Source organism: Zalophus californianus, chromosome 2, assembly GCF_009762305.2.
Source record: "Zalophus californianus isolate mZalCal1 chromosome 2, mZalCal1.pri.v2, whole genome shotgun sequence".
NCBI lineage: Eukaryota > Metazoa > Chordata > Mammalia > Carnivora > Otariidae > Zalophus > Zalophus californianus.
In genome coordinates, this window is record NC_045596.1 from 133,710,161 (window position 1) to 133,736,928 (window position 26,768).

Here is a 26,768-nt window from a genome sequence, read left to right on the forward strand (position 1 = left end):
AACTGAAGAATTGTGATTATTCCCGGATATGCTTTATTGCAATGTCCACTGTAGGCTCTTTGTGATAATCTACTGTCTTGGGGCTTGGGTCAGAGAGTTAAATATTTATGCACACTCTATAGGGACAGGTTCCAGTGATGGATGGGTAAGCTGGCCTCGCACCATGGGTCACGGCACTACCCAGGTCCTACCTCTCTCCTGTGGCTGTGGTCACTGCTGCTTTTGCTGCCGCTATCCCAGCCACCAGTCTGGGCTCAGGTCCCAGCCTTGCCTCCTTGGGGCCTCCTGACACCCTGGACTTTCAGACGTGTGGCTGTGTGCCTGACTGCCTAGCCAGTTGCTCAGAGTCTGGGTTGCATGCCCTTAGGCCTGAGCCCACTGTGCAGTCTGCAGCCTGGTGTCTTCACTGCTCACTCACATGCTTCATTCTCCCATCAGACTTCACTTCCAGAATACAGGCTGAAAGATAAAATCACTAAGAATTCAACATGGCAACTGCAAAACATTAAATCAAGCCTGGGGCCCATCTGGGAACAGGGCTCTGTGTGAGTAGGGTCTCACACCCATGAAGCTGGCACACAGAGAACGTAAGTGCGGCTGACATTTTGAATTGATCACTATTCCTGTGAAGATACCTTCATTTAAAGATGTTGCAGTTGATCTCTTACTTTTGGCAGGTATGTAGGTAGGAAAACTAATTTTTTATGCCAGACAGGAGAACAGTGTGGGTACCAAAAATATGATTGCCTCTGGCTTTGAGAGAAAATTCACAGTAATCAAAAAATCCCTAAGGGAGTTAAGGTGAAAAGGATGATTTCACAATCCTTAACAGTTGATTCCACATTGGATACTCCTGTCTCCAGGCCCCCTGCTGTGCCGGGTGGTAAGTTTTGGTTGCTGGATGGGGAGTCAGGCCTGGGCATTTACCAGCTGGTGGGGAAGTATCACCTGTAATAGAAGAGAAACTGCAGAGATTTCATTTCTTAGTGAGGTGACGGAAACCCTAAAGGACCAAGATATTAAAATTGAACAGCCATATAAAGTTGCGGCGGGTTTGTTCTCTGACCTACAAAAATGGCAGTTTCCTATGTCCTAATATGTAGATTCAGATTAAGTTCAAAGCTGACAAAAACAATTAGACTAAGCAGTCCTGATGTCAATTATAGATCCTTGAGATGTACTTAAAAAATCCTACTTTTTGCTTTATTATCTTGAGGTAAAAATAATGTATGTAAATGCTTATTCATAAGTGTCAACAAAATTCTATTTGACTTTTTTGTAAGGAGAAAACTTAAGTGCGTTGCAGGGGTCTTTCCCTGACTCAAAGTCCTGTCAGCTGATGTGATTGCTCCCAGCTGTTTCCTCTCAGTGCTCCAGCTGGCAGGATGCACCTGATGGCATGAAGACCAGCAGATGGATCAGACATGGGGCAGAGTCCCTGCTCCTTTCCAACATCCAGGAAATGAGCCTAGCTTAGAAGATAGAAACCCTGGGTTCTAGCTCCAACATTGTCACTAGGAAACTTTCTGTTCCTAAAGCAAGTTGATGAATCACTCTGCCTCAGTTTCCACATTTGCAAAAAGGCCTGTATACCTCTACATGGTGACTTGAGGATGAGACGTTGTAGTATTGGGTGCATACTCAAATGTTTTAAAACATTCTGAAATGTTCTTTCATTGTGGAATAATTTAAAAATATAATCACAGTACTGTGTGAACTGATTTATTCCAGTTTGTGTGGTTGATCCAAGACTACAGAATGAAGCTCAGCTGCTTTGGAATTCAGTAGAGAGAGAGAACAGCGAAGCGAATAAGAGCTCTCCACGCTATTGTAGCTATGGAAATTTTTCAGAAATGCAGTAGGTGGCGCCCTCTGCTACATTAAGACAGTTGGCTATTGTTTATAAGAGAGATGAAGATGATGCAGAAACCTGCTTAGGGTTAAGTGTTTATTACAGTTTCATTATTAAGGATCACATTGGCTGAAGATGAGTGGACTGAAACAGTCATTTTACTTTTGAAAAAGAAGAGAAATAGGAGATGCCAGACAACAAAAGGGTTACAAGAAAGTGTTGGCTCAGAGGTTCCTTTATAAAATAAAAATAAACTGGTGCAAAAAACAAAGTTATAGTACAGGTACTTTGGAAAAGAAGAGTATTTACCATATGAAATTTCATTGTATGAAATTAAGTAAAAGTCTTAAGAGAGGCTCAAGATTTTTTTTCTGATGAGCAGATGATTAGGATCTAGGAATTTTTCGGAAAACACAGTTGATGATTTATTAGAATGCACAGCCTTTACAACAACACCTGGAGATCATGTCCTGTCAGTGACTTGTCTGTTAGTGAGAGCCTGTTTCTGATTTATCAACTACATCTACATCTTGGGGATCTTGCTTCAAGTTGAGAGAAACAATGGCGTATCCTTTCTGAGCTTAGAACAAGATGTCTGTCTCCTTTCTTTCAAAATAAAATGGCTTGCCTGACCATAAAATGTTTGATGTATGCATGTTTTCAGAGATATGGAGATGTTTGAAATCACAGGAACATTATAGGCTGTGAGTAGTAGAACACCAAATAAGTTTAAGATCAGGAGTATAAAGGCCAACTGCCTTGAACTCTGCCAAGCGTAAGTAATTGTTTTCTGGTAATTTATGGTAAAGAAAACAGAGGAAGCAGTAACCTCCCATATTCGGCAGAGATACCAGACTAAATGATGAAAGTTGGTGAGAGAAAGAAAGTTAATTGCATACCTCCTGTGTGCCAGGCAAGGAGCTTTTATGTGCAATGTATTACGTACTTTGCTTTGGGTATCTTTGTGCAAAAAAAGATTATTTTCAGTTTTGCTGTTAGTAGCTATGTGGTAGCTGGTTTTTCAGCTATGTCAATGCTGGTTTTTCAGAATAGTTTAGTAAGAGACAGGGTTAGGCTATATTTGTGAGTCTTACCCCTTAAGACAGATTGAGAACATATTGATAATTTACTGGCTTCATGATTCTCCCTTATCATAGAAGCACAGTCTCTCAGAGGAATCTTAAGGTTTTTTGGGTTTTTTTTTTTTGTTTTTTTTTTTTTTGAGAATTTGACTACCCAGACGGGAGATATGTCTTTCTGTTTGGGGGATTTCCCAGAGAGCTTAATCAATTGCATGGCTTAATCTGAGCATTTACTGGAGTTACTTCATCTAATGGTTTTAATAGCCTTGGGAAAGTAAGCCTCAACCACCAGTAAATTTCCAAACATGACGCACTGGTTAAACAGAATACCACAGGATCATTTCCCTTCTAAAGTTCCTATCTATTGGTATCTATCAACCAAAACAAAGGGCCTGTGTTTTGAGTGACCAGATGTGTCTCCCCCCTCCCTAAATACCACCAGTCTGATGTAAAATAACCCAAGGGAAGAAGACTAAGAGTCTAACAAGAGGGCATTTAAAGTTACTTTTAGGTTTTATTTAAGTTTCTTTTCATGTTGGAAAATACCATGTGGTAAGTTGATGTTTTCATTTTTCATGACAGAGAATTAGAGAAGAGAAAGAAGTGGAAGCAGACAAACTCTTGGTTGAGACTCTGAGTGGTCTGGGTTTGCTTTCTGAATGTCATCCCCTGGCATTACAGTTTATCCTCAGTGTGATTCTTTAATACATGGCAACTTTTCCAACTTATTTTTCCTTCAGGTCGACGGATGAGACATTCAGCCTGGCTGAAGAAACGTGCAGTTCTAATCCAGCCATAGTTCGGAGGAAGAAAATTGCCATAAGCATCATTTTCTCTCTGTGTGAGAAAGAAGAAGCACAAAGGAATTTCCAGGACTTCTTTTTTTCTCATTTTCCCCTGTTTGAATCTCACATGAACAGGCTGAAGAGTGCCATTGAAAAGGTAATAAGAATGTAGTTCTAGAGTCAAATAGAGAAGCGATTATGGGGCTTTAAGGTGGTAGCATCTCATCGTTTATGTATCAGATCACTTTTTTAGAGAAGTTAAATCATCCACAACAGTAATAGACCCTTAGGCAGGTTGATATCAGATATCAGATACTAGAGTATTTTAGGAAAGGAGATCACTGCTTCCTGATGCCTTAAGTCATTACCACATTGAATGTTTTGGCTATAATACTATTTTATTAATAAAAGCCCAGTAGTAGACAGTTATAAAGGAATTTCTTCTCAGAGAGTAATTTGGTTTGTTTTCTCTTCCACAAAGGCCATGATCTCCTGCAGGAAGATAGCAGAATCAAGTCTCCGTGTCCAGTTCTATGTCAGCCGTCTGATGGAAGCTCTGGGAGAATTCAGGTACATTGACAGTGTCTGGCAAATTCCAGAGGGTAAATTGATAAATGGCGGTAGCAGCAGCAGCCATGGATCTAGGGATCATAGAAACCATCACTTGGAAGAATTGTGGGGCCTGCAATTATTACCCACTTTAGCAACTCCTTCCCTCAAGATGGAAATCAAGACCAACCAGAGCAAAAAGTTTGGGTCACTCAGTACCGTGTAATCCACACTGCTGCCTGTCATCCAGTCTTTGATTGCTTTTAACAGTATGAATGGAGAAAACTAATGTTTAGGTGTTCATTACAAGCCTGTTCATTATTTCATGTCATCCTCACGAAAGCCTTAGGAGTAAGCACTGTTAACTAGCCCCATTTTACAGATGTGGAAACATGGGTTCAGGGCTGTTTATCCACAGCGTAGCTGAGAGAATGTATATGTCAGGGATATAGACCTTCCAGTCTGCCAGGACGAGGACGATCCTTGCTTATACCCAGTGTCCTCTCGTAAGTGTCCTGGTCTGAACACCAAATTGTATGATCACCCTGGTGTATCGTCACTGTCAGTTTTTCATTCATGATCTTTGTACTCTGGAGCTCCTATAGTCTTTGCTCCTAATATCTGGGTAAGAAGGTGTAGTGTAGTGGATGGGGTTCTCCTTCACCGTGCTGAGCTGGGGTTCTCACACCATTTCTTTGAGCCAGTTTCAATGGGGAGTGGAATCACATTCCAAATGGGTCATGAGCTAATGAGTTAAACTGTTATTCTGTAGCTGAAGGATAAAAATATTTTTTACAGTTCTTAGAATTTTGAACATTTTTTTGATGCTTAATGTGAATTCTATAATGCTTCTTTGAGCAAAATCCACAGTAGTTTGAACCCTGGGTTATGTATAAAGTACTCAGTACTCAGGTAACACATCAGTGATTATCTGGTGGTTAACGTTAAGACCTAAGTCATATAGTTGAGAAATAGTGTGAAGTTGTGCTAGTTTAAGGAAAGTATTAATTTTTCAGAGGTCAGGAATCTGAAAGTACAGAACCAGAGAGCCTCACTTGTTCATAGACAAGTCTTATTCTCATTTCAGCAATCTTCCCCTCCAGAAATGGTGACAAAGTAAAGTGTTAGCAGTTGGAGACCTTACTTTTTGTAAATAAATCCCAGTTCATGTGACTGTCACTTGTCATTGCTACCTAACTTAGGCAAATGTATTTTGGCCAAGGTGGAATTCTAGTGTATCTCAATTCTTTTAGGTGCATGGCTAGAAATCACGTCAGAGTATGTCTCAGCTCTCTTTATTTGGAGTGGATGTACTCTCCAGTGGAGATCCTAAGCTAAGTTAGTGTATTCTTTGGAAAAACACTTGTGAGTCATGAGCTTGCAATAGAGCCCTTGGTACCAGGTGTTGGGAGACCTGAAGTCTCATCCTGACCTTGTTCAATGTTGTATGCAAGTAACTTAATTTCTCTAGACCTGTTTCTGAATCTATAAAGTGATAGAGCTGTATTAGTCAGTTTTGCTAATAGCTTATAGTTCTAAGAATTTGATTCTGTTGGTCCATATAAAAACTCAGTATATATTAGAGCGAAGAAGAGGCACTTAATGTAGTTTTTCCATCTGAAATGAGTAGAGTGCTTTGGTTTAGAGAACTAAAGCAGCAACTAGAAATTGGGGGTGTTGAGTTGTCTTTGGTCACATTTTATTTTTTAAAGATTTTATTTTATTTGAGAGAGAAAGAGCATGAGAGGGGTAAGGATCAGAAGGAGAAGCAGGCTCCCCTGCCGAGCAGGGAGCCCTATGCGGGACTTGATCCTGGGACTCCGGGATTGTGATCCGAGCTGAAGGCAGACGCTTAACCAATTGAGTCACTCAGGTGCCTGCCTTGGGTCACATTTTTGATAGAGCATATACTTTTTTCTTCCTTTATTTCTTTACTATAAAAACAGCTGTCGGGACGCCTGGGTGGCTCAGTCGGTTAAGCATCTGCCTTCGGCTCAGGTCATAAGCCCTGCGTCGGGCTCCCAGCTCAGCGGGGAGCCTGCTTCTCCCTCTCCCACTCCCCCTGCTTGTGCTCACTCACTTTCTCTGACAAATAAATAATTAAAATCTTAAAAAAAAATAGCCATAAAGTTCAGTACTAGGCACTGTGAAAATAAATTGCTTTAAAAATGAATATTTTATATCAAGGGTTAGTATACCTTTTCTATAAAGGGCCTCTGTCATAGCTCCTCAACTTTGCCGTTCCACAAAAGCAGCGACAGATAATGTGTAGACGGATGAGCATAGCTGCATTCCAACAAAATGTTATTTACAAGAAAGGTGGTGGTCAGATTTGGCTTGTGGATCGTAGTTGGCTGATCCCTGACTTATATACTGTTTGAATCCCTAAGGGCTGCATAGATTCAGATTATTGTTTTCTTCTTTATTCCTTTATGCAGAGAATATCGAAAATGATATCTGTGACAGTTTTGTGTATCCCTTCTCTTTTCTGTAGAGGAACGATCTGGAACTTATACTCTGTTCCAAGGATAGCTGAACCTGTATGGCTTACCATGATGTCCAGCACTTTGGAAAAAACCCAGCTCTGCCAGCGCTTTCTCAAGGAGTTTACACTTCTGATAGAACAGATCAGCAAAAACCAGTAAGCGTCAGCTCTCCGGGGCCTTGGCTGCAGCTTCTGTGGCCAGTGGATGTGCTACACGTGACATGCTGCTTCCTGCATTGACTCATCTCGTGTTTTCTTCCATTTCTCCAAGGTTTTTTGCTGCCTTACTGACTGCAGTGTTAACCTACCACCTGGCCTGGGTCCCGACCGTCATGCCTGTTGATCACCCTCCCATTAAAGCCTCAGAGAAACGCACCTCTCAGTCCGTGAACACACTGGCCAAAACACATCCATATAATCCTCTCTGGGCACAGCTGGGTTAGTACCTAATTTGGCTATTCAGAGTCTCTATGGGATGAAATGGAGAAAATGCTCGAGTCTTTTGTGGATATTGGCTCTCCATCCCGGTGATTCAGAAGTTGTCATTGGGCGGACAGAGAGTAGGAGATTGGCCCACAGATTCTAGTTATGAGTCTCTACGTTCCTCTCCTTCCCACTGCCGGCAGCTTTGTTCGGCTCTGCTGAAGCAGTAGTTAACCAGCGGCAACTCAGCCCACAGCAGCGTTTCTTAAGCTTGGCATCATTGATGTTTGGACCAGATAATTCTTTGGGGGTGGGGTGGGAGGTGGGGGTGGGGACTGTCTTGTGCACTTGTGCATTGTGGGATGTTTAGGAGCATCACTGGCCTCTGTTCACCAGCTCCCGGTGAAAACCCCCCTTCAGAGTTGTGACAGTCAAAAATGTCTCCAGACGTTGTTCTTGGGCAGCAAGACACTCCTGGCTGAGAACCACTATTCTGCAGGATGGACTCGATAGGAAAAAAATAGAAAAAAGAAAGTAGTGCACTATAATTTTACTACCTTTATAATTTTAGATTAAGTTAGGAACCTTGTCTTTCTCTACACTGCTTCCTTGCAATCAGTTGGTGGTGTCTGTTTCCTTACAGCTTCGTACTTAGGCATGGCATAGGATCGCCTAATGCTTTGGTGTAGTTGGCTATGGAATTTGGGACTTGTGACATCGAAGTGGCCTATTTGGGTTCATGTGCAGAACAGGTCTACTGTGGGACCTCTCCCTCATCAGAGTGACAAAGTTATACTTGGTACTCACTGTGATCCAGATCCTGTGCTAGATGCCAGGGATACGGAGGTGGCAGATTTGTATTCAGACGATCTCAAAACATCCTGCCTACTCCTTTGATAAGAGTGTGTAGAAGGATGCAAGAGAGAGACAGTATGGTATGAAGGGGACGAGCATGGGAGCCGGAGCCCGACTGCATAGATCAGATCCAGTCTCCATGGGCAAGTGACTTAACCTCTGTGTGCCTCAGTTTCTTCGTCTGTAAAATGGGATGATAGTAGTTCATGGTTGCTGTGGGAATTAGTTCTGTGTAGAGTACTTTCGTCATTTATACTGCTGGTGAAAATACTGACATTAGAGGGGCACCAGGAGACAGAGTGAGGGGATGGAGGGGATTTTCAAGGAAAGCATACTTGCAGAAATGTTAAAAGGACACTTTCAGAAGTACAGACTAGGGAGGCGCACTCTAATCTTAGAAAACAGCGTGTTATAATAACAATAATGAAAGCTGACACTGTGAGCAAGGCATTGTTTTTAGTGCTTTTTACGTGTGTTAACTAATTAGATTCTCATTCCAAACCTATTACTATTGTCCTCATATTATAGATAATAAAGATGTCTTGCCTTTGTGTCCTGCATGTAAGAAAGAGAAAACATGTCTCACAGATAGGGAGATAATAGGTACATGTTAAATGAATTGATTAAAGAATTTATGGATGTTAAGAACAGATTTAACACAACCAGTCAGTACTGAGCTCAGAAAAGAACTCAGAGCGTGCCTCACTCTGGGTTATACAGTTTTGGGGAGAACGGAGCATTGTTGTTCTTGTTATGGAACAACAGTCTTTTTTTTTTTTTTTAAGATTTTTTTATTTATTTGAGAGAGAGAGCACATGAGAGGGGTAAGGGTCAGAGGGAGATGCAGACTCCCTGCTGAGCAGGGAGCCTGATGCAGGACTCGATCCTGGGACTCCAGGATCATGACCTGAGCCGAAGGCAGTTGCTTAACCAACTGAGCCACCCAGGCGTCCTGGAACGACAGTCTTAAAAAAATGTAGTATCATAAAGTGGCAAAGGGAAGGGGTCTTGATATTAAGGAAACGTGGTGTTTCATGCTGCCTGGTCGCCCATTTAAAAACAATGTTAATTAAGCAGTTTGCCCTTAATTAGATAAATGTATTTATAATTAGACATGCTTCTCATTTGAAATTTAACTAATTGAGAGCCATTAATTCCCGGTGTTAAGTATAACAAGGCCAAGTCCCTTCCCATGGGCTTACAGTCATGTAGTAGATCATGTATTATTTTTTTAAAAGATTTTATTTATTTATTTATTAAACAGAGCATGAGCACACTCACTCATGAATGGAGAGGGAGGAGCAGAGGGAGAGAGAATCCCAAGCAGACTCCCCACTGAGCTCCAAGCCCAACATAGGGCTCAGTCTCATGACCCTGGGATCATGATCTGAGCTGAAATCAAGAGTAGAACGCTTAACCAACTGAGCCACCCAGGTATCCCAGTAGGTCAAGTATTATTGAAAGTCTCCAGTCCTCCCTGCCACAGACAATCCAGCTGGGGTCTGGCTGTTGACAGAGCAGTTTGAGAGGGGCTAAGACCCTAGCACAGATTCATGTGATAACTTCGTAAAGCCAAATGTAAATGACGGTTGAGTTTCCATTATTACAGAAAATCAAGCGGCTTCAGTAATTTGACAGGGGAGCCATTTCCAGTTATTATTATTTTCATTAAATATTTACCAAGTCACAGTAAATATAAATTTCTGGGAATATACAACGATGTGGATGTAATTTCAATCCAGGTTCCTAAGTAGTGAAAGGGCTTTATCTTGAATTATTTCAAAGGCTTACCTGAGGGCTTGCCAGGACTGGTACCACTGCTGTGCCCACGTCTGCCTGGCTCCCTGGCACTCCCAGGGAAGGGAGGAGAGAAGCTGGAAGCAGCTAGCCCTTGAGCCCTTTCACACTCTCCTAGGCTTACTCCTCACCTCTGCCTCACTCTACACATGGGCTTTCTAAACGGATCACTAGCCATTGGGTTGTGGAAGCAATTTAGTGGGTCAAAAAAGCATTTAGAAGGGTCAATATAGTAGAAAATATCAGTGACACATACACTGTTTTGTAAAATGTTTCTTTCAGAGGGTGAGTGAGGCTGCAGTATAAATGCATTTCTCTCTCGGGATGGGTAGGCGTAGTTTGAAAGCCACTTTCTTTCACCACTGATTGAAGGAGTTCCATGTGGGTCTCTTTTATGACACTAATGACCTCAAGAATTTGTGGAAATGAAAAGCAGCTTTTCTCCTCATAAAACATTTGGGATCGTCGGGTTAAATTAATACAAGTAAAAATGTCTGAAATTTCTTCATTTTCTTTTCTCCTGAAGTTTAAATTGTATTTTTCAGAATGCAGGGGAATTAGACTACAAATCAATAGAAAAAAAAATGATAGGGAGAAAATTCCTACCTGCTCAGAAATTAAACAACCCATTTAAATAAAACCCAAAAGCCAAAGAAGATTTCACAAGAGAAATTAGAAGATAATTTGAACCCAGTAATAATAAAGATACAATAAATTACCACGTGTGGGATTGGGGAAACACTGGGAACTTCATAGCATATACACATTTATTAGAAGGTCATCTAGGAGTAAGTGGCCTTTTAAAAATTTTGTCTCCGTTTCTCCCTCTGTCTCTTTCTGCCTCCATATTCCCCCCCCCACCCTCTCCGTTTGCCACCTGCTCTTCACAGTGCTCCTAAATTCTCAGTTTCTCAGCTTTCTGGTTTCTGTCTTTTCACCGTCTTCTCGATACTTTTTCTCATGCCCCTCTCCGTCCCCCTCAGTAGGTGTCCCCGTCACTGCTTCGCTTACCTCGTCCACCTCTTTCTGCTTCTCTCAGGTTCTCTGCTGTTAGTGCCTCTCCACCGCCCACCTCATCTCTTTCTCCTTCTGACCCTTTTCTCGGTCTCGCCCTCCTCCTCCTGGACTCCTCTCTCTGTTCTCTGGGCCGGCTCTGTCTCTTCCTCTGCCTGCTCTTCGCTCCTTCTCGCTCCTTCTCGCTCCTTCCTGCTGGTGCCCTTTTGTCTCCTTCCCTTCAGGTCTCTCCTCTCCCCACACCCAGCGCCCTTCCTGCTTCCCTGCACACTCTGCCTTCTCTCTCTTTCACCTGCAGATAACTCTTTTTACCCCTTTTTTTCCCCCTCCGTATTCCTCTCATTTTCTCTCTTTTTTAAAAGTTATTTCTTAAAGATTTTATTTATTTATTTGTGAAAGAGAGAGAACTCACAGGGCAGGCAGAGGGAGAAGCAGGCTCCCCACTGAGCAAGGAGCCCAATGCAGGGACTTGATCCCAGATCCCAGGACCCTGGGATCATGACCTGAGCCGAAGGCAGAACTAAGCCACCCAGGCGTCCCTTAAATTTATATTTTAAATTGTGGTTTTAAAAAAAGCCCAGATCATAACATTTGCCATCTTAACCATTTCTAAGTTCAGTAGTGTTGTCTATTCTCACTGTTGTGCAACTTCTTCATTTTGTAAAATTATACTCATGAAAACCAAGGAATTTACTTTAAAATTAGTAGCTTTGTCAGCCCAGGGACTCAAATAATTGTCTTCCAGTTCAGGATCCTGTAAATCTTTAGTATTATAGGTCTATTATTTTAATGATACATTATTTTATGAAGGTTGACCCTAAAATAAAGGCACGGTTTCCACACACATTGCTGTCATTACTTTATATAGTTTAAATAATTATAAATTATACTTTTAATAGCATTCCTTGTTTTCTTTTTTCCATTTATGAGTATTAAAATGTACAAAGCAGATGTTAACTGCATTGCTGAAAAATAATATTGTCATTCTGAGTGACCTTTCTTTCCTCTGTGGTTTTTTTGTACCAGGTTTCAGATATATAGTGGTGATCTTCTTTATTAGCATTGAGACTGATTGAACAAGCATGCCCCATGGAGTCCTGAGATGACCATGACAACTTGCAGCAATAAGCAGTCAGGAAAGTTTTCTCAAACAGAAGTACTCATCCTAGCATCAGACGATAGTCCTGAGCTATTCTTTTGAATTCTTGACTTGTCAGTTGTAAAAGCCTCAAAGATAAAGCCCTGTTAGTCTGTACTCTTTTTTTATAGAGAGGATCCTTTAAAGTCAGCTGTGTTCTGCCCTTTGTATGTCATCAGGAGCAGTAGCCTTACACTAGGGAGTACTTCCTGATGGTTCCCATCACTTTCTCGTCTTAATTTATCGATTTAATTAGTTTTATCTAGTATATGCCCTTATAAAAATGCATTCCCTCCTCTCCAGATGCATTCCTCAGATGAGTTCTAACTTCCTGAGTTCTTATGTATAACTGTACCCTTGTACCTCCTCTCCTTTATTTAGTATCTTTTCAAGTTTCGATTTACTTCAGCCTTCTGATTATTCCCATAACGGTTTCTAACTCAGGGTTGGTTATACAGAGACACACGTAGCATTGTGCCTACACAGTCAGTAAATGTTGGCTTTTTGTTATAATTGTCAGTGTTATTATCAAAGTATCAAATGTACAACTTACCAAATGTAATAAGCAGATTATAAAATGCGATAATTTCAATAGGCACTTAAATACTTTCCATGAAAAGCTTACACTGCTGGGCTCATCGACACATTTGCCCTTATTTGGCCTTCTTCCACCTTTAAACTAAAGTTTTGTGGTTCATTAGGTAGTTTTTAATCAGCTTGTCAGGATATAACTTATGGGACATATTTTCATCCAGTAGAATTTTCATGTGAAGTAATAGGAAATAGATTCATTTTTCATGACTAAGTGATTTCTTCTTGTTAATCAGATTGATTCTAGTTGGTGTGTGGTGTGTGTGTGTATTAAGGGAATTCTGAGCAGGCCATGTCATTATTGATTCACTGCACTTTTGTTCATAGATCCCTGAACTTGGATTTTACCCTGAGGCCTATTGTCCTGGGATTCTTCTGGGGGGAAAAAAAAAATCTCATCATTCTAATTTCTTAAGATACAGCATTTGAGTTGGCCCCATGTTGAGGCTGCTGGCTTTAGTGGGAGCTGGCCAGCCCAGTGAGTGGCCTGGGAAGACCTGACAAGCACAGGGAGGGCTGTGTACAACAGTTGCACCCGTGCCCCGAGAGTGGTGGGCCTCAGCCTTCCTAGGCACACTTCCCATTAGAGAGGCAAAACTAAAACATGGGCATTACTAGGGATGACCTTTTTGCCTCAGTTAGGTGTGTGAAGAAGCAGCTCTAATTTGAGAGTGTAAGTCGTCTGTCCGTCTCTCATGAAAGCCGACATACCCATGACATGTCTTGCCCCAGACGACTTTGTCTTTGTGTCTCTTTTGCTCTCTAGGTGATCTTTACGGAGCTATTGGCTCTCCAGTGAGGCTGACTCGCACCGTCGTGGTGGGGAAGCAGAAGGATTTGGTCCAGCGCATACTTTATGTCCTCACCTACTTTCTCCGTTGCTCTGAGCTGCAAGAGAACCAGCTGACCTGGAGTGGGAGTCACGGTGAAGGTGACCAGGTGTTAAATGGGAGCAACATCACCACAGCCTTGGAGAGGGGAGAGGTAGAGGAGTCTGAGTATGTGGTGGTCACGGTGAGAAGTGAGCCTGCTCTCCTTCCCCCTATCCTGCCACCTACTAGGGCCGAGGGAAGGAGCCCCAGGCCTGAGGGGCTGGGTGTGTCCCCAGAGGCCACTGACATTAGAGACCTATGTTCCAAACCTGACAAAGAAGGACACAGAAGGCCAGAGCAGAGTTCTCAGGCCTGCAGCATGGGATTCCAAGAGCCAGCCTTGGACAACTCTGGGAAACCTCAGGGCACATTTTGTGGGGAGGGAGAAAGTGAAAATGAGGCGCCACGAGATGGCTCTTCAAGACCCTCCAGCTGTGAGGGGCTGGGGGCAGGAGTGAAGATCAGCCAGCAGACTGTCAGTGAGGACTTGAAAGGGGAGATGCCTAAGAAACTCGCAGACCGGTCAGCAGCCTGGCCTTGCCCTGACAGACATTCCTGGGAGAAACCCCCCGTAGAGAAGGTCACTTTCCAAATTGGAAGTTCTGTATCTCCAGAGTCTGACTTTGAAAGCCACACAAAAAAAATGGAGAAGCAGCTAACGGCCTGTAGACAATATCCAGAGTTAGCCTGCCATCCCTTGGCTAAGTCCAGGACGGCCGCTGACATGCCCCAGGACCCGCAGGTTTCTAGGTGCTCCTTCACACCTGGCTTCCAGAAGAATGTCCACTGTCCTCAGAGTCCATCTTGTGAGAAGGATGAAGGTGCATTTGAGAGGGATTTTGCTGAGGACAGAGGCATGAAAACCGAGGTTGTAGCAGATGCTGCTGGGCAGCTCGACCTGTCTGCTGACTCACTGGCACCTGACTGCAGTGCGGCAGGAATTGGAATGAGGATGCCGGAGAAAACAAGACGTTTGCATTTGAAGGATGCAGAAGGACCTTTGCTACAGCCTGTTCCAAGCAGGTGTGCACAGCAGGACTCTGGTTTCTCGGGCACTGCAGATGTCCCCTGTGGGGATGCCAACAGGAAGGCCAACTTCAGGTTGGAAGGAGACATTCCCAGAAACGAAAGCTCAGATAGCGCTCTTGGAGACAGTGACGAGGAAGCGTGTGCTTCAGCCTCGCTGAATCTGGAGCACAGTGATGACCGGACTGAAGGGTCCTTGGAAGTGGAGCTGCCTCTGCCAAGGTAACACTGGCAGGTTGGGAAGCCGAGGGAACTGGGTTTGAATACTGTTTTCCCGACATCACCCGCATGGGCACATGAGGTACTGTCAGCCGTTTCACACATAATGGCTTTTTTTCCTCTGAGTATGAGCAGTGTTACCAACCCGATGCACACGGCTTCAAGCCCGCGCTTTCTCCCAGGATGATCAGTGGCCCTGGTTAGTGCATCTGAGCTCTCTAAGTGAGGAGGCAACTTGTTGCCTTTGCAACTCTTGTGACATTTTGGGAAGCTAAAGGATACCGTGGAGGTCGTGGTGGTGGGGAGCAGGGATTTTAATTTTCTGTCATTGGAGTGGAAGTTAGATGGCTGGCAGCAGATGCCTTGCATAGGAGTGGTGGATTACCCTCACCATGTGGTGGATTACCCTCACCATGTGGCTTCTCTCCTGCAGGTCAGAGCAGCAGGAAGTGGTTGGGAAGCAACACCTCTTCCTTAACACTCCATCAGGTTGATTATTTGGTCTGTGATGACTGAAAGCAGTAATTACAGGTTTCTTCTGTTCTTCTGCACTGTCATGGGCACCACCCTGTGCAGATGTGTCGAGTTCCTAAAGCCAGATTTTTGGCAAGATTCCCCCCCCACCGCCCCAGCCCCAGTAGACTTTCTCTTTCTTCACTCTCTTGACGCAGACCACCTGGTAGATGTTTGATATGAGGTTCAAGAACAAACTCATAACTGGCCATCAGAATACTGTTTTTTCTACCCTTCCATCCCCCCAAAAAAGGGGGGGGTGTCTTTTTTTCTCTTTCAGCCCCCTTCCTTTTCCCACTTCGATGATCCACTTCCGGGAGGATTGGTGAAATGGACCACCCTGAATCAATTTTTCTTACTGTGTTCCTAGGGTTTTTGTTCCAGTTGCAATGCAAGAAGGGAGTACATTTTTAATTGTGTATTCTAATGGACTGATATTGTTTTAGGTCTCAGAGCATCAGCAACCCAAATGTAAGAAACTTTGGCCGCTCACTTCTGGCAGGTTATTGCCCCACGTACATGCCTGATCTGGTGCTTCATGGGACCAGCAGTGACGAGAAGCTGAAGCAGTGTCTGGTGGCCGATCTGGTCCACACAGTCCATGTAAGTGATCCCAGCTTGGAGCCCCTGGCTGCTGACAAGATGTCAGCCAGGGTCTTGACCAGCAACAGGTGTTTAAACTGAAGAGTATGTAATTACGGGATTGTTTCTAGCGATGCGGGCAAGGGCTGGTGAAGTACCCGGGGGTTAGCGACAGCTGGAAGCTATGAACACACCTGGGCCTGAAGAATAAGTGGGGTGCAGTGGCATCGGAGCTGTGGAGAGCTGGGGCTGGAGGAGGGGCTGGGCCACCTGGCAACCCAAGCACTGAGGAGCTCTTCTGTCCTTCCCATTGGCTGAGCCCAGGTGGAAGCCAGAGAGCAAGGTCAAAACTGATGCAGACCCGAGGTCCGCAGAGGTCAGCCTCCTGGGGCCGGCACAGGACAGAGAAGGGCAGAGAGTGGATCTGGAGGGCACATAGGCTGGGCAAAATAGAATAAACAGCACAGATGGTGGCAATTATATGCCGTCACGGGGAGGACCGAAGAGATGTCGCATATGGTTTGCTTTTTATCCGATCCTTACAAGTTCCTAAGAGTAATTTATTTTAACTGATTTGTCATTAAGTTCGCTTTGATGGCTGCACGAGGATGACTGTATAAAGATTAACAAGTCTTACTGGAAAATTGCCTCGTGGCTGCCGTTAAGTGCTTTTCCGCTATCTGCAGCGTGACAGGAACTGAGCAGTTAAGGAAACTGTGTCAGTCTGATGGACCTGTTTTTAATTGAGCTGCTATTGGGCAGATGTGCAAAAATAGATGTGCATTGGAAACATATTGTGACTTGTGCAATAGGGAAAGTCCTCACTGCATTAAGAAAATTGGAATTTGGCTTCTTACCTACCTCCTTACCCAACAAGTATTTTGTGAGAGGTGGAGCAGAAGGCACTGTATGTTATCTTTGGCCCTGAGGATCTCCTCTGTGAAGACTAAACATGCATCAGACACAGGCTAAACAGGCCGAAGGTATTTGTGTGAAATGGGAAGAAGAGCTTAGTAGTGAAGCAGATGTCCTCATAAACCCCCCTGAATGGGGAGGGAGAAGAGATGGGGAAGGGGTGCTTGGAAGCTGGGAAGGCCAGTCCAGTGTATACATTTATACCCAAACATTCCTAACCCCACCCTGCTTTGTGGTCGGACACCACCCCTCACCAGGATATTCCAGGAATGAAGCTATGAAGTTGCTTTCTTCTCTTGTAAAGAATGTCATAACATTTTATTTTCATAGTCGTAATGAGCACTATATCCTTGTTTATCATTTCAGAGGTCCCTACGTCAGTAACATTAGAATAAGAACAGTGCCCTCATTGTACAACAACTATGTAGGTTGTCTTAAACCATGGAAGTCCCAGTGATGTTAGAGACTCGCATACATTTTGTAGCCATTAGTAGTATTAAGGCAGGGAAGTAGAGGCCTTCTTTTCCTTTTCTGTCAGTGATCTATGTGTTTATAACCGTATGTGCAAAACCTGTGGGGTTTTTCTTTTTGTTCTGCTGTCGTTTGGTAAGAATATTGGCATTATGGGGCGCCTGGGTGGCTCAGTTGGTTACGCGTCCAACTCTTGGTTTCAGCTCAGGTCATGATCTCAGGGTCATGGGATTGAGCCCTGCCCTGCTTTGGGCTCCCTGCTCAGCGGGGAGTCAGCTTCCTCCTCCTCCCTCTCCCTCTGCCCCTCCACCCCACCCCTGCTTGTACTCTTTCTTTCTCTCGCTATCAAATAAATAGATAAAATCTTCTTGAAAAGAAAAAAAAAAGAACATTGGTGTTCTTGCTTGTTGGACCCTATGAAGCCCTGTGTTCTGCTTCGGACAGAGGTGCCAGGAGATCGAGTGTGAACTAGGGCAGGTTGTCTTCAGTACCATTGATCTTACCAGCTTGGGGGTGGGGATGGGGGTGGGGGGGTTGTTGCCCAAATGCCCTGGACTTGCTCACTTACCTCTATGGAAATATCATTAATTGATTTATAACCTTCCTTGAACTTATTTGTAAAACCATTTATGACTTTTTTTAGTATTTTCCATAGGCTGACAATTTCCAGTTTTTTGTATATTAGGTTTTAATGGTGACCATTGAGCTCTATAATTCTTATATCTGAAAAAAACAATCCATGTTTCCTCTATTAGTACTCTTAAAGATTTTTCATATATCATTTTCCCTTCCTTTCAGAAGTAGTGTTTTCACACTGTAGGCTTTTCTCATTTCTTTAGACTATGCAATCACCCTGAGATCAAAATTTATTAAGCGTAATAACCTATATTGTGTCAAATTGTGGGTACATCCAAAGTGCAGCCATGCATGGGTGTTAATAGGATATTGCAAAGGGTTCATAAAAATATCTTTGGAAATTTAATACATTCAGAATGTATCCAATTAGCATTAGTAGATTTCTAATTTCACTTGGCACATTTATTATAATGGATTTTGCTTTTGAAGTAGTGTTCCATTTAAACTGCCTCTCAGATTGGGACTCTGGTCTGTGACAGTGTTTAAATAAAAATAACCTTACTTTCAACGGCCATTTACACATATTTGTTGAAAAATAAATTAGGGGTTTTTTTTTTAAAACATTCTATTGAATTTACTGCTCTATAAAGTTTAGTAATTATTTAAATTCTTGAGTATGTTGCCAGAGAAGGAAGCAAAGATCCAAGAACAAAAATACATGACCACAGTTAGAGCTGAAATAATAATTTGTTGAGAAAGAAGAGATTGGGATAAATTGCTTTACTCAATTTGCTTTCAAAAACCTATTTTTTGGATGTTAATAATTTTTAGTGTTCATGCGAGACTTCATTGGGATTTGATACTCATTGTTTTTAGCGAAGGATTCTTAGTAACTGTTTAAAAGCAATTGATTTAAGTTATTGATCTATTTTCCAGACCTGTGCACGTGAGTGGATTGTAAAATCTTTTATGTAAATGTGTGCTTTTATAACCATGGTGGACGAGTTCCTGGAATTTCTTCTCTCATTGAGGGATTGAATTCTAGAGCTTCCAATACTAATAATTTATTTATTTATTTGACAGCGAGACTGCAAGAGAGGGAACACAAGCAGGGGGAGTGGGAGAGGGAGAAGCAGGCTTCCTGCCGAGCAGGGAGCCCGATATGGGGCTCAGTGCAGGGCTTGATCCCAGGACCCTGAGATCATGACCTGAGCCGAAGGTAGACGCTTAACGACTGAGCCACCCAGGCGCCCCTAAGAATTTATTTTTATGCGTTTCCTTATTCTGGTCTCATTAAAGGAAAGACATATTAACTTTATTTCCATTTTTATTATTGGCTTTTCCATATCAAGATTGTGATAGTCTTTAAATATTTAAACACATGTTCTTGTTTAATCCATATACTACCTCTTTTTTGTCATTTCAACTGTTTCTCTCCTAGCATGTAGATTATACAGCTGCCTTATATTAGGCTAAGGTAATATTTAGTTTCACTTTTTTCTCCCTGCCGTACCTAACTGTGCATTCTTTCTCTGTTTTCCTTTTGACTCTAGATGTTAAAGTGGGGGAGAGAGAGTGAGTCAGCTTCAGGCTGTGCCTGTGACCCTCAAGTAGCTTTTTCTCTCTTCTTTTTTCCTCCTGTGTGCTTGTCTGCCCATGAATACTGCTGCCCAGGGCGATGTTAGGGGTATTAAATTATGGGGTAGTGGGGGAGGAGCACTGATTTAGCACTGATGGCTTGGGTTCAAGTCTTAGTGTTCCACTCATTTGCTAATAGTCAAGTAAATCAATTGGTATCACTAAGCCTCAAAAAAATGTATTAAGAACAGATGAAATATAATCCACTGGTTAAGAGTTTGGCTTCTAAAGACAGACAAACCTGAATTTGAATCATGGCTCGCCCCTTAGTGGCTTTGTGGACTCGGGCAGGTTTCTTTACTCTTCCAAGCGTCAGTTTCAGCTTCTGTAAAATGAACAGTACTTACAGGTCTGGTTTGAAGACTCTTGAGATAATGCATAGCAAGTGTTTAGCACAGTGCCTGGCACATTCCTAATGCCCAATAAATGTTAGCTGTTAATATATGTGAAAGTGCTTTGTAGTTCCTGTTAGAGATAGTGGAACAGAACCCATATACACATTCATTCCAGGCTAAAAATGTCCACTTCTCCTTGCCTGTGAAATCACAAAGAGCAGGCCAAGGGACTAACTGCAGGGTAGGGTCATCAAGACCAAAATCAGCATCACATTGTAATTCTTTTTTAAAAAACTGTGGTCCAGGGCTTCAGGCATTTTACAGAATAATCTATAAAACAAAGTTTAACAGTTGGATATTGCAGCCTCTTTCATTTAATTTTAAGAGTAGCAACAGATTGACTCCAGAAATACCAGGCAGAAATCAGTTGTACAGATAAGGAGCTTTGCTAAAAGCTTGGCTCTGATACATGCTCATGAATACCTAATTATGCCATGCAGTGTAATCAACCAGGGAGACTACAAAAGAACAGCAAGTCACATCAAATGATAAATCATTACTTAAGTAATGCAGACAGCATTAAGGTGCCTCAAGTCAACAACAACCTTAAAATCAATAGTGTTGCAAAGGAAGCATCCATGTAGGACAGATCAGCTATCTGAGAACACCTCTTGTCGCTTTCATTTTTGTATGCTGGGTAATGAGAATGACAGTGCCTTGGACCTACAGCACTGTCTTACTGTTTCATAAAATCTGTATGTATGTGCACACATGTATAAGCGTGTACATGGGGTTGTGATGTTAAAATGGATTTCTTATTGTGGATTGTGATTTTTTTTTTTTTTTAAGTATTTGAAGAGGACTATTGATCTCTGGGTATTGCCAACTCTAATCTGAAATCTTTCTGATTCTCCTCCTCACAGTGACTACAATATAGTCTTATTTAACCTTCCCAACTAGAATTCTTACGTCCAGTTTTTTCCCTTCTAGTCATCTCGTACAGTGCCGTAGGAGGGCTCTTGCTAACCCCTGAATATGATCATTTACTCTTTTGCTCTAATAGTTTCCCATTCTTTTAAGAGAGTAAAATACAAACTCCTTGGCTGGAATTGCCCCCAGGTAGAACTTTATACCCTCAGGTTCCTTAGCACATTGTACCACACCTTTGTTCTGTTTCTGACATTTTTCTACCACTCGGGCTGTAGGCCTCTGGAGCAGAGGAGGGAGACTTTCTTTCTTTCATATTCCCAGCACCTCCCTCTGTGCACCTAGAAAGTGCTCAGTGACGTTAGCTGACTGTTCCCTATGGAACTGGATTTAGGAATGTGTGTTTGTGGCTAAAACTGTGATGATTGGTCTGTCTGTTTCTTCTAAAGAGAAATGGCAGGTAGTTTTTTTAAAATAAAAGGGAAGAGTAATGTGTTTAGACATGATGCCTTTGGCTCTGTTTTCATTTTCTATACCTAAAGGAGAGTAAAAAGCTTATTATAGGTCTCTCAGGCTTCAGTGCCCTTGCATTTTGTAAATATTAGACACATGTCTAATTTTGATGTTTTCTTAAATTTGTTCACTATGTACAAAATATTTGGACATCTATGCCCTTCTTTGTAAAAAAGCTTATCAACCTACTTGCATTTTATTTTGCAGTCCTGTACATCCTCACATGGCTTTAGTCAAATGACTCTTCCTGACCTTGAGCTCCTTTCCTGGACTTTAAATTGTTTCTTTTCTCAGCAAGTGACAGGCCTGATAATTAAGCTGTGCCCAAGGTTGCGCACTGTATCTACAAGACTGTAGGCTGACCTTGGGTGTCAGCCTAGTGAGCCTGGTGATGACCGCCACAGGCACAAACCCACAGAAGGTCAGATGTCCTATGTAGCCCCTCCCAGACCACCTCACCAGACCCTGTCCTCCTTCCCTCTGCCACCAGGTCCCTATGTTTTCATGATGTCTTTGGGCTTCCCAGAGCCCCTGCCTTGGTATACCTACCAGGATCCCTCAGCAATGTCCGTGGTGCACAATGATTGATTTTCTTTCTCTTCTTCTCCACCTCATCACAACGCTTAAGTCTTTAGCGACTGCCACTGAACCTGTTTCCAAGAGAAAATAAATTCTGGTAAAGAAATGCTTACATCGTTATGATAAGATCATATAATTATTACGTCTTGTGGTATTTTCGTATGTTTAACAGTCTGCTTGATATAAACTAGAAATCTCTGATGGTGTCATGTCAGGTGGTCCAGCTGACTTGTTTGGCCAAAGATGAGGCAGGGAGCCTGCACATGGCTTTCGGGGAAGAGAAGGAGAGTCATGCCTTGGAAGTTTACTTCCTATCAAAAAATACCGTGTGCTAGGTGCTGTGTTTACAGTCATGGTCAAGGTGTGAGGCTGGAGGATTCCAGTACCATGTTGTGCTGCTGCAAATGGCGTGCCTCCTCTCTAAAACTATAGACATAATGGGTAAAATAGTACCATCCCCATCCAGCCCAGTTGTTCTAATATCTGTGCATGAAGAAAAGTGGAAATCCTTTTGTGCCAGCAACAAGTCAAAATCAAAGCCAGAGCAGTAAGTTTGGGCTTATATAACCATGGCCTTCTGGGATTTCAGTCTGGATACAGATCCTAGGAATTGGGTGCTGAGTTTCTAAGATTTACTCAGGATGAAAGATGTAGTCTCATATGCATATAAGGCTTGGGACCTGGAACTGAGCCCCTTACATGAAGCCTGAAGCTTCAAAGAGCTATTCTTCCATGAAAGGGGGATTAGAAAACTCCAACCATAAACAGTGAGGCGACGAAGAAACAAGTTGGAAACTTGGTTGGGAGAAAATAAAGTCACCCATGAGAAATCAAAGCCCCAGGCCCATTCTGTGAGTGGGTTGGCGGTCCAGATTTATTCTACCCAAGTGACTTGGGAATCCCTGAACAAGAAATAAATGTAAAATTCAGAAGCATTGAAACCTCTAGGACTCTGGCAGAAGGAAGCACATTGGACACTTTCTCGTAACCACCAGCTCATAAGACACACATTGCTGCTTTTCCTCTTCTCCACTTTAACTCTTAAGCCTTTAGTGACTGCCACTGAACCTGTTTCCAAGAGACACACAGAGCCCATAAAACAAACAACCCCAACAAGATGGGCTCATGTTCAGAGATTACAAACCGTGTATGAGGAAATCAGGATGAGGGAGAGTAAGCAGATCCAAGCTGGACAATTAGCACTCCCAGAACCATCTGAAATAACTATTAAGTTACTGTGTTTAAAATGGTTATGGTCATAAAAAAGAAGGAATTGGACCTTTAATAAAGAGATGGGTTGATGTGATAAGTGATTATTTAGATTTGTAAAAGGACTAAAAAGAACTTCTAAAAGTGAAAAATAGGACCATGAGGATCCAACCCCAAGGGATAGGTTGGAGAGCAGAGCAGATTAAATACCACTGGAGAGAATTAGAATTTGTGACATGGAGGCTAGAACGAGAAAATTTTATAGCATATTCGGAAGGCGAGGACAGACAAGGCGAGGGAAAACAGTATTTGAAGGAATGACTGAGAGTTTTCAGATGAAATAAGCACACTGACTCCTGAGTAAGTGTAAATACAAACAAATCCAGTCTTAAGCTATAGAGAACATCAAAGACAAAACTTGTAAGCAGCCCAAGAGAAGATATGGCACCTGTCCTCAAGGAGTTTGAACTCTATAACAGGAAGTACACAGAAGTCAATAAGCAGTAAAAATAGTGCGGTAGAGTCTCTTGCAGTGAGAGGCACAGGACAGGCGTGGAAGGACTTCCTGGAAGTGGTGTCTGTACCCGGAGTTTGGTAGGGGATGAGCATGCGGGGCCAGGGGAGGGTTCAGAGGACCGTGTGACTCTCTCAGGAAACCGGAGACTCTTCTGGCTGATTCTGTTGATGACCATCTTCTTAACATGCAGGCAGAGCTGGCTTCGCCACCACAGGAGGTTCTTTTCTTTTTTTTAAGATTTTTATTTATTTGACAGAGAAATACATAGCGAGAGGGGAACACAAGCAGGGGAGTGGGAGAGGGAGAAGCAGGCTTCCCGCGGAGCAGGGAGCCCGATGTGGGGCTCGATCCCAGGACCCTGGGATCAGGACCTGAGCCGAAGGCAGACGCTTAACGACTGAGCCACCCAGGCGCCCCACCACAGGAGGTTCTGTCTGTCCCGTTTCTTGGTAAAAGTGCTGTCAGGAAAGCCTAGATGCTGAGCATTTAGTAAGAGACAGTATTACACCGCATGATTTTATAGACCGGAAGAAGTGTTTAAGAATGGTGAGTGATGGGCGCCTGGGTGGCTCAGTTGGTTGGGCGACTGCCTTCGGCTCGGGTCATGATCCTGGAGTCCCGGGATCGAGTCCCGCATCGGGGTCCCTGCTCGGCGGGGAGTCTGCTTCTCCCTCTGACCCTTCCCCTCTCATGTGCTTTCTCTCTCTCTCTCTCATTCTCGCTCTCTCAAATAAATAAATAAAATCTTAAAAAAAAAAAAAAAAGAATGGTGAGTGATAACCAGGCTCTTTTTCTCTGAATGAATGTGACACTAAACGGTTTTTTGTTTGGAAACCAAACAAAACCAGTCAGCAGTCCACACGTGGCTGCCATCCTCATGTGTGGCTCGCATCCATCCAGAGGTGGGGTGGGTCAGCCCAGGACTGTTACATTGCTTAAGTCATCAGCTCCAGGGCAGTGGAGGATATGGTGAAGTAGGTGGGCCTTCACTTCTAATGAGGTAGAAGAATAAAAAGGAGGATCTGAGGACATTTAACCAAGAGCAGGTGCTGAGAAGGTGAACCTCACCACATTACTTATCCCGTTGACTTCATAGGACTAAGGAAAGGCCTCACGTGAAGCTATGTAAAGGCCAGTATTGTAACAGAATGGTTCGAGAATCTTTTTAAAAGGCATTCTGTCATGTGGCATCCTCTTATTCAAGTTCAGTTTAATAAAGTTACAATATGTACCAGAATTATCTTATATAGAATAACAAATTGACACTCAAATGATGCCAAGGAATCTTAATGTTTTATTCAGAATATTTCAGAGATGAATAAAAGATACAGGGAGGTGCTTCCAATTGCCTGAATCATAAATCACCTGCTCCCTGTATGTTTGAAAGAGGCTGCTCGGTGTCTCGTCCCTAGTAATCAAACCTGCCCCATTATAACTGCGTATTTGGGAGCTGGTTATGAGTACAGAAGTCTGTCCACACTCCCACTGCCTGTAATACACATGTGAGGTGGACATCTTTGAGGTTTGATAAAGGGTCAGCTCAGAGTATGTGTTGGGCAATGCCAACAGTGTAAAGATGGGGAAGTTTCTTAAAGTCTTAATAGAGGCAACTATATTGCTCCTATTTTGACATTAAGTTGAGACTGTCATTCACACTTATTGCAATCTTATCTTCCAAGGGATTTCCACCCTGACGAGGTCCTAGGATTTCAAAGTAGAGGGCTTGGCAGACTCACTGAGATAAAAGTTGGAAACGCATGAGTTACTAGCTTCTATTTCTGACATACCAAGATACTTAATAAGCTGTTACATTTTTTGTCCTTAGTGTTTCTGTCTGTAGAGCAGTGCTGTGTTCCTGGCCGCCCCACAGGAAAAATGGCATGATGAATTAATAAGTAGTTATAGGAAGCATATATGTGAGAATGGTATTTTCCTGCCCTTAAGTTAAAAATAGGTGATTACATGAAATGTTAGTCATTTAAATGTGGTACATGGAAAAGAAATAAATTAATAATTGTGCAGATGACTTAATAGGAACTGGACTAAATCCAAAAATAAAGAAATCTGCATAGAGAATTGTTCAACAGAGCCAGCATGTGTTAGATACTTAGCACATGCCTAGCATTTTGTTGTGCTCATTTCAGAGGCTACGGAAGAAAAAGAAAATGTGATTTCTTTCCTTGAATTACTTATGTAATCACTGAGTAGACAAACAGATGTGAAATCAAGAACAAGTTAAGACAGTGTGATTAAATGTCAAAATGTAGATTGTAGGGGCGCCTGGGTGGCTCAGTCGGTTGGGCTTTTGCCCATGATCCCAGGGTTCTGGGATCGAGCCCCAGCGTTGGGCTCCCTGCTCAGCAGGGAGTCTGCTTCTCCCTCTTTCCACTCATGCTCTCTTTGTCTCTCTTAAATAAATAAAAAAAAATTTAAAAATGTAGATTGTAAAAACCCTCAGAAGTCAAAAGAAGAGCAGTGAATGTGGGAAAGATGTCTTGTGGAGTGAGTTGGGACGTGGGGGGTGGGACCTAAGTTGGGTCCTTGAAAGGTTGAAAAATTTAAGATTTTATTTATTTTTTTAACATCTATTTAATTTATTTATTTAGAAAAAGATAATTTTTTATTATTAACATGTAATGTATTACTTGTTTCAGGGCTACAGGTCTGTGATTCCTCAGTCTTACACAACACACAGCGCTCACCACAACACATACCCCCGCCAGTGCCCATCACTCAGCCACCCCATCCCACCCCCCTCCACTCCAGCAACATTTATTTTTTTCTTAAATATTTTACTTATTTATTTGAGCGAGAGAGCACGAGAGTGGGGTGGGGGCAGAGGGAGAAGCAGACTCCCCTGCTGAGCAGGGAGCCTGACATGGGGTTCCATCCCAGGACCCTGGGTTCGTGACCTGAGCTGAAGGCAGATGTTTAACCTACTGAGCCACCCAGAGGCCCCCAAAAGATTGAAAAATTTAGAAGGGAGCAGGGACAACATTCTGGGCACAGCCTGAGGTAAGAGGCAGGAGCCCTCTCAGCCTGGAGAAGGGGGTTCTTGGAGAGTCCTGGAAGTAAATATGTATAGGTGAATGTGGCCCACACTTTAAGTATGGAAGAAGGAAAGTTTGAATCGGGTGCCTGGGTGGCTTAGTCACTTAAGCATCTGCCTTTGGCTCGGGTCCTGGGATCGAGCCCCACATTGGGCTCCCTCCTCATTGGGAGGGGGGTCTGCTCCTTCTGCCCCTCCCCACCGCTTGTGTGCCCCCTCTCCCTCCCGAGAGAGGGAACACAAGCAGGGGGAGTGG

General features: G+C 43.0%; 1 protein-coding gene across 5 annotated transcripts in view; it reads left to right on the top strand.

The window, feature by feature from the left end:
- FNIP2 (folliculin interacting protein 2) overlaps positions 1-26,768 on the top strand; it is a 137,820-nt gene that overhangs the window by 98,207 nt on the left and 12,845 nt on the right. For all 5 annotated transcript variants that reach the window (XM_027597742.2, XM_027597744.2, XM_027597741.2 and 2 more), the window contains 6 exons: positions 3,675-3,876; positions 4,201-4,289; positions 6,763-6,909; positions 7,025-7,191; positions 13,338-14,691; positions 15,648-15,804. In XM_027597742.2, coding sequence (XP_027453543.1) covers positions 3,675-3,876; positions 4,201-4,289; positions 6,763-6,909; positions 7,025-7,191; positions 13,338-14,691; positions 15,648-15,804 — 2,116 coding nt within the window. The remainder of the gene's footprint in view (positions 1-3,674; positions 3,877-4,200; positions 4,290-6,762; positions 6,910-7,024; positions 7,192-13,337; positions 14,692-15,647; positions 15,805-26,768) is intronic.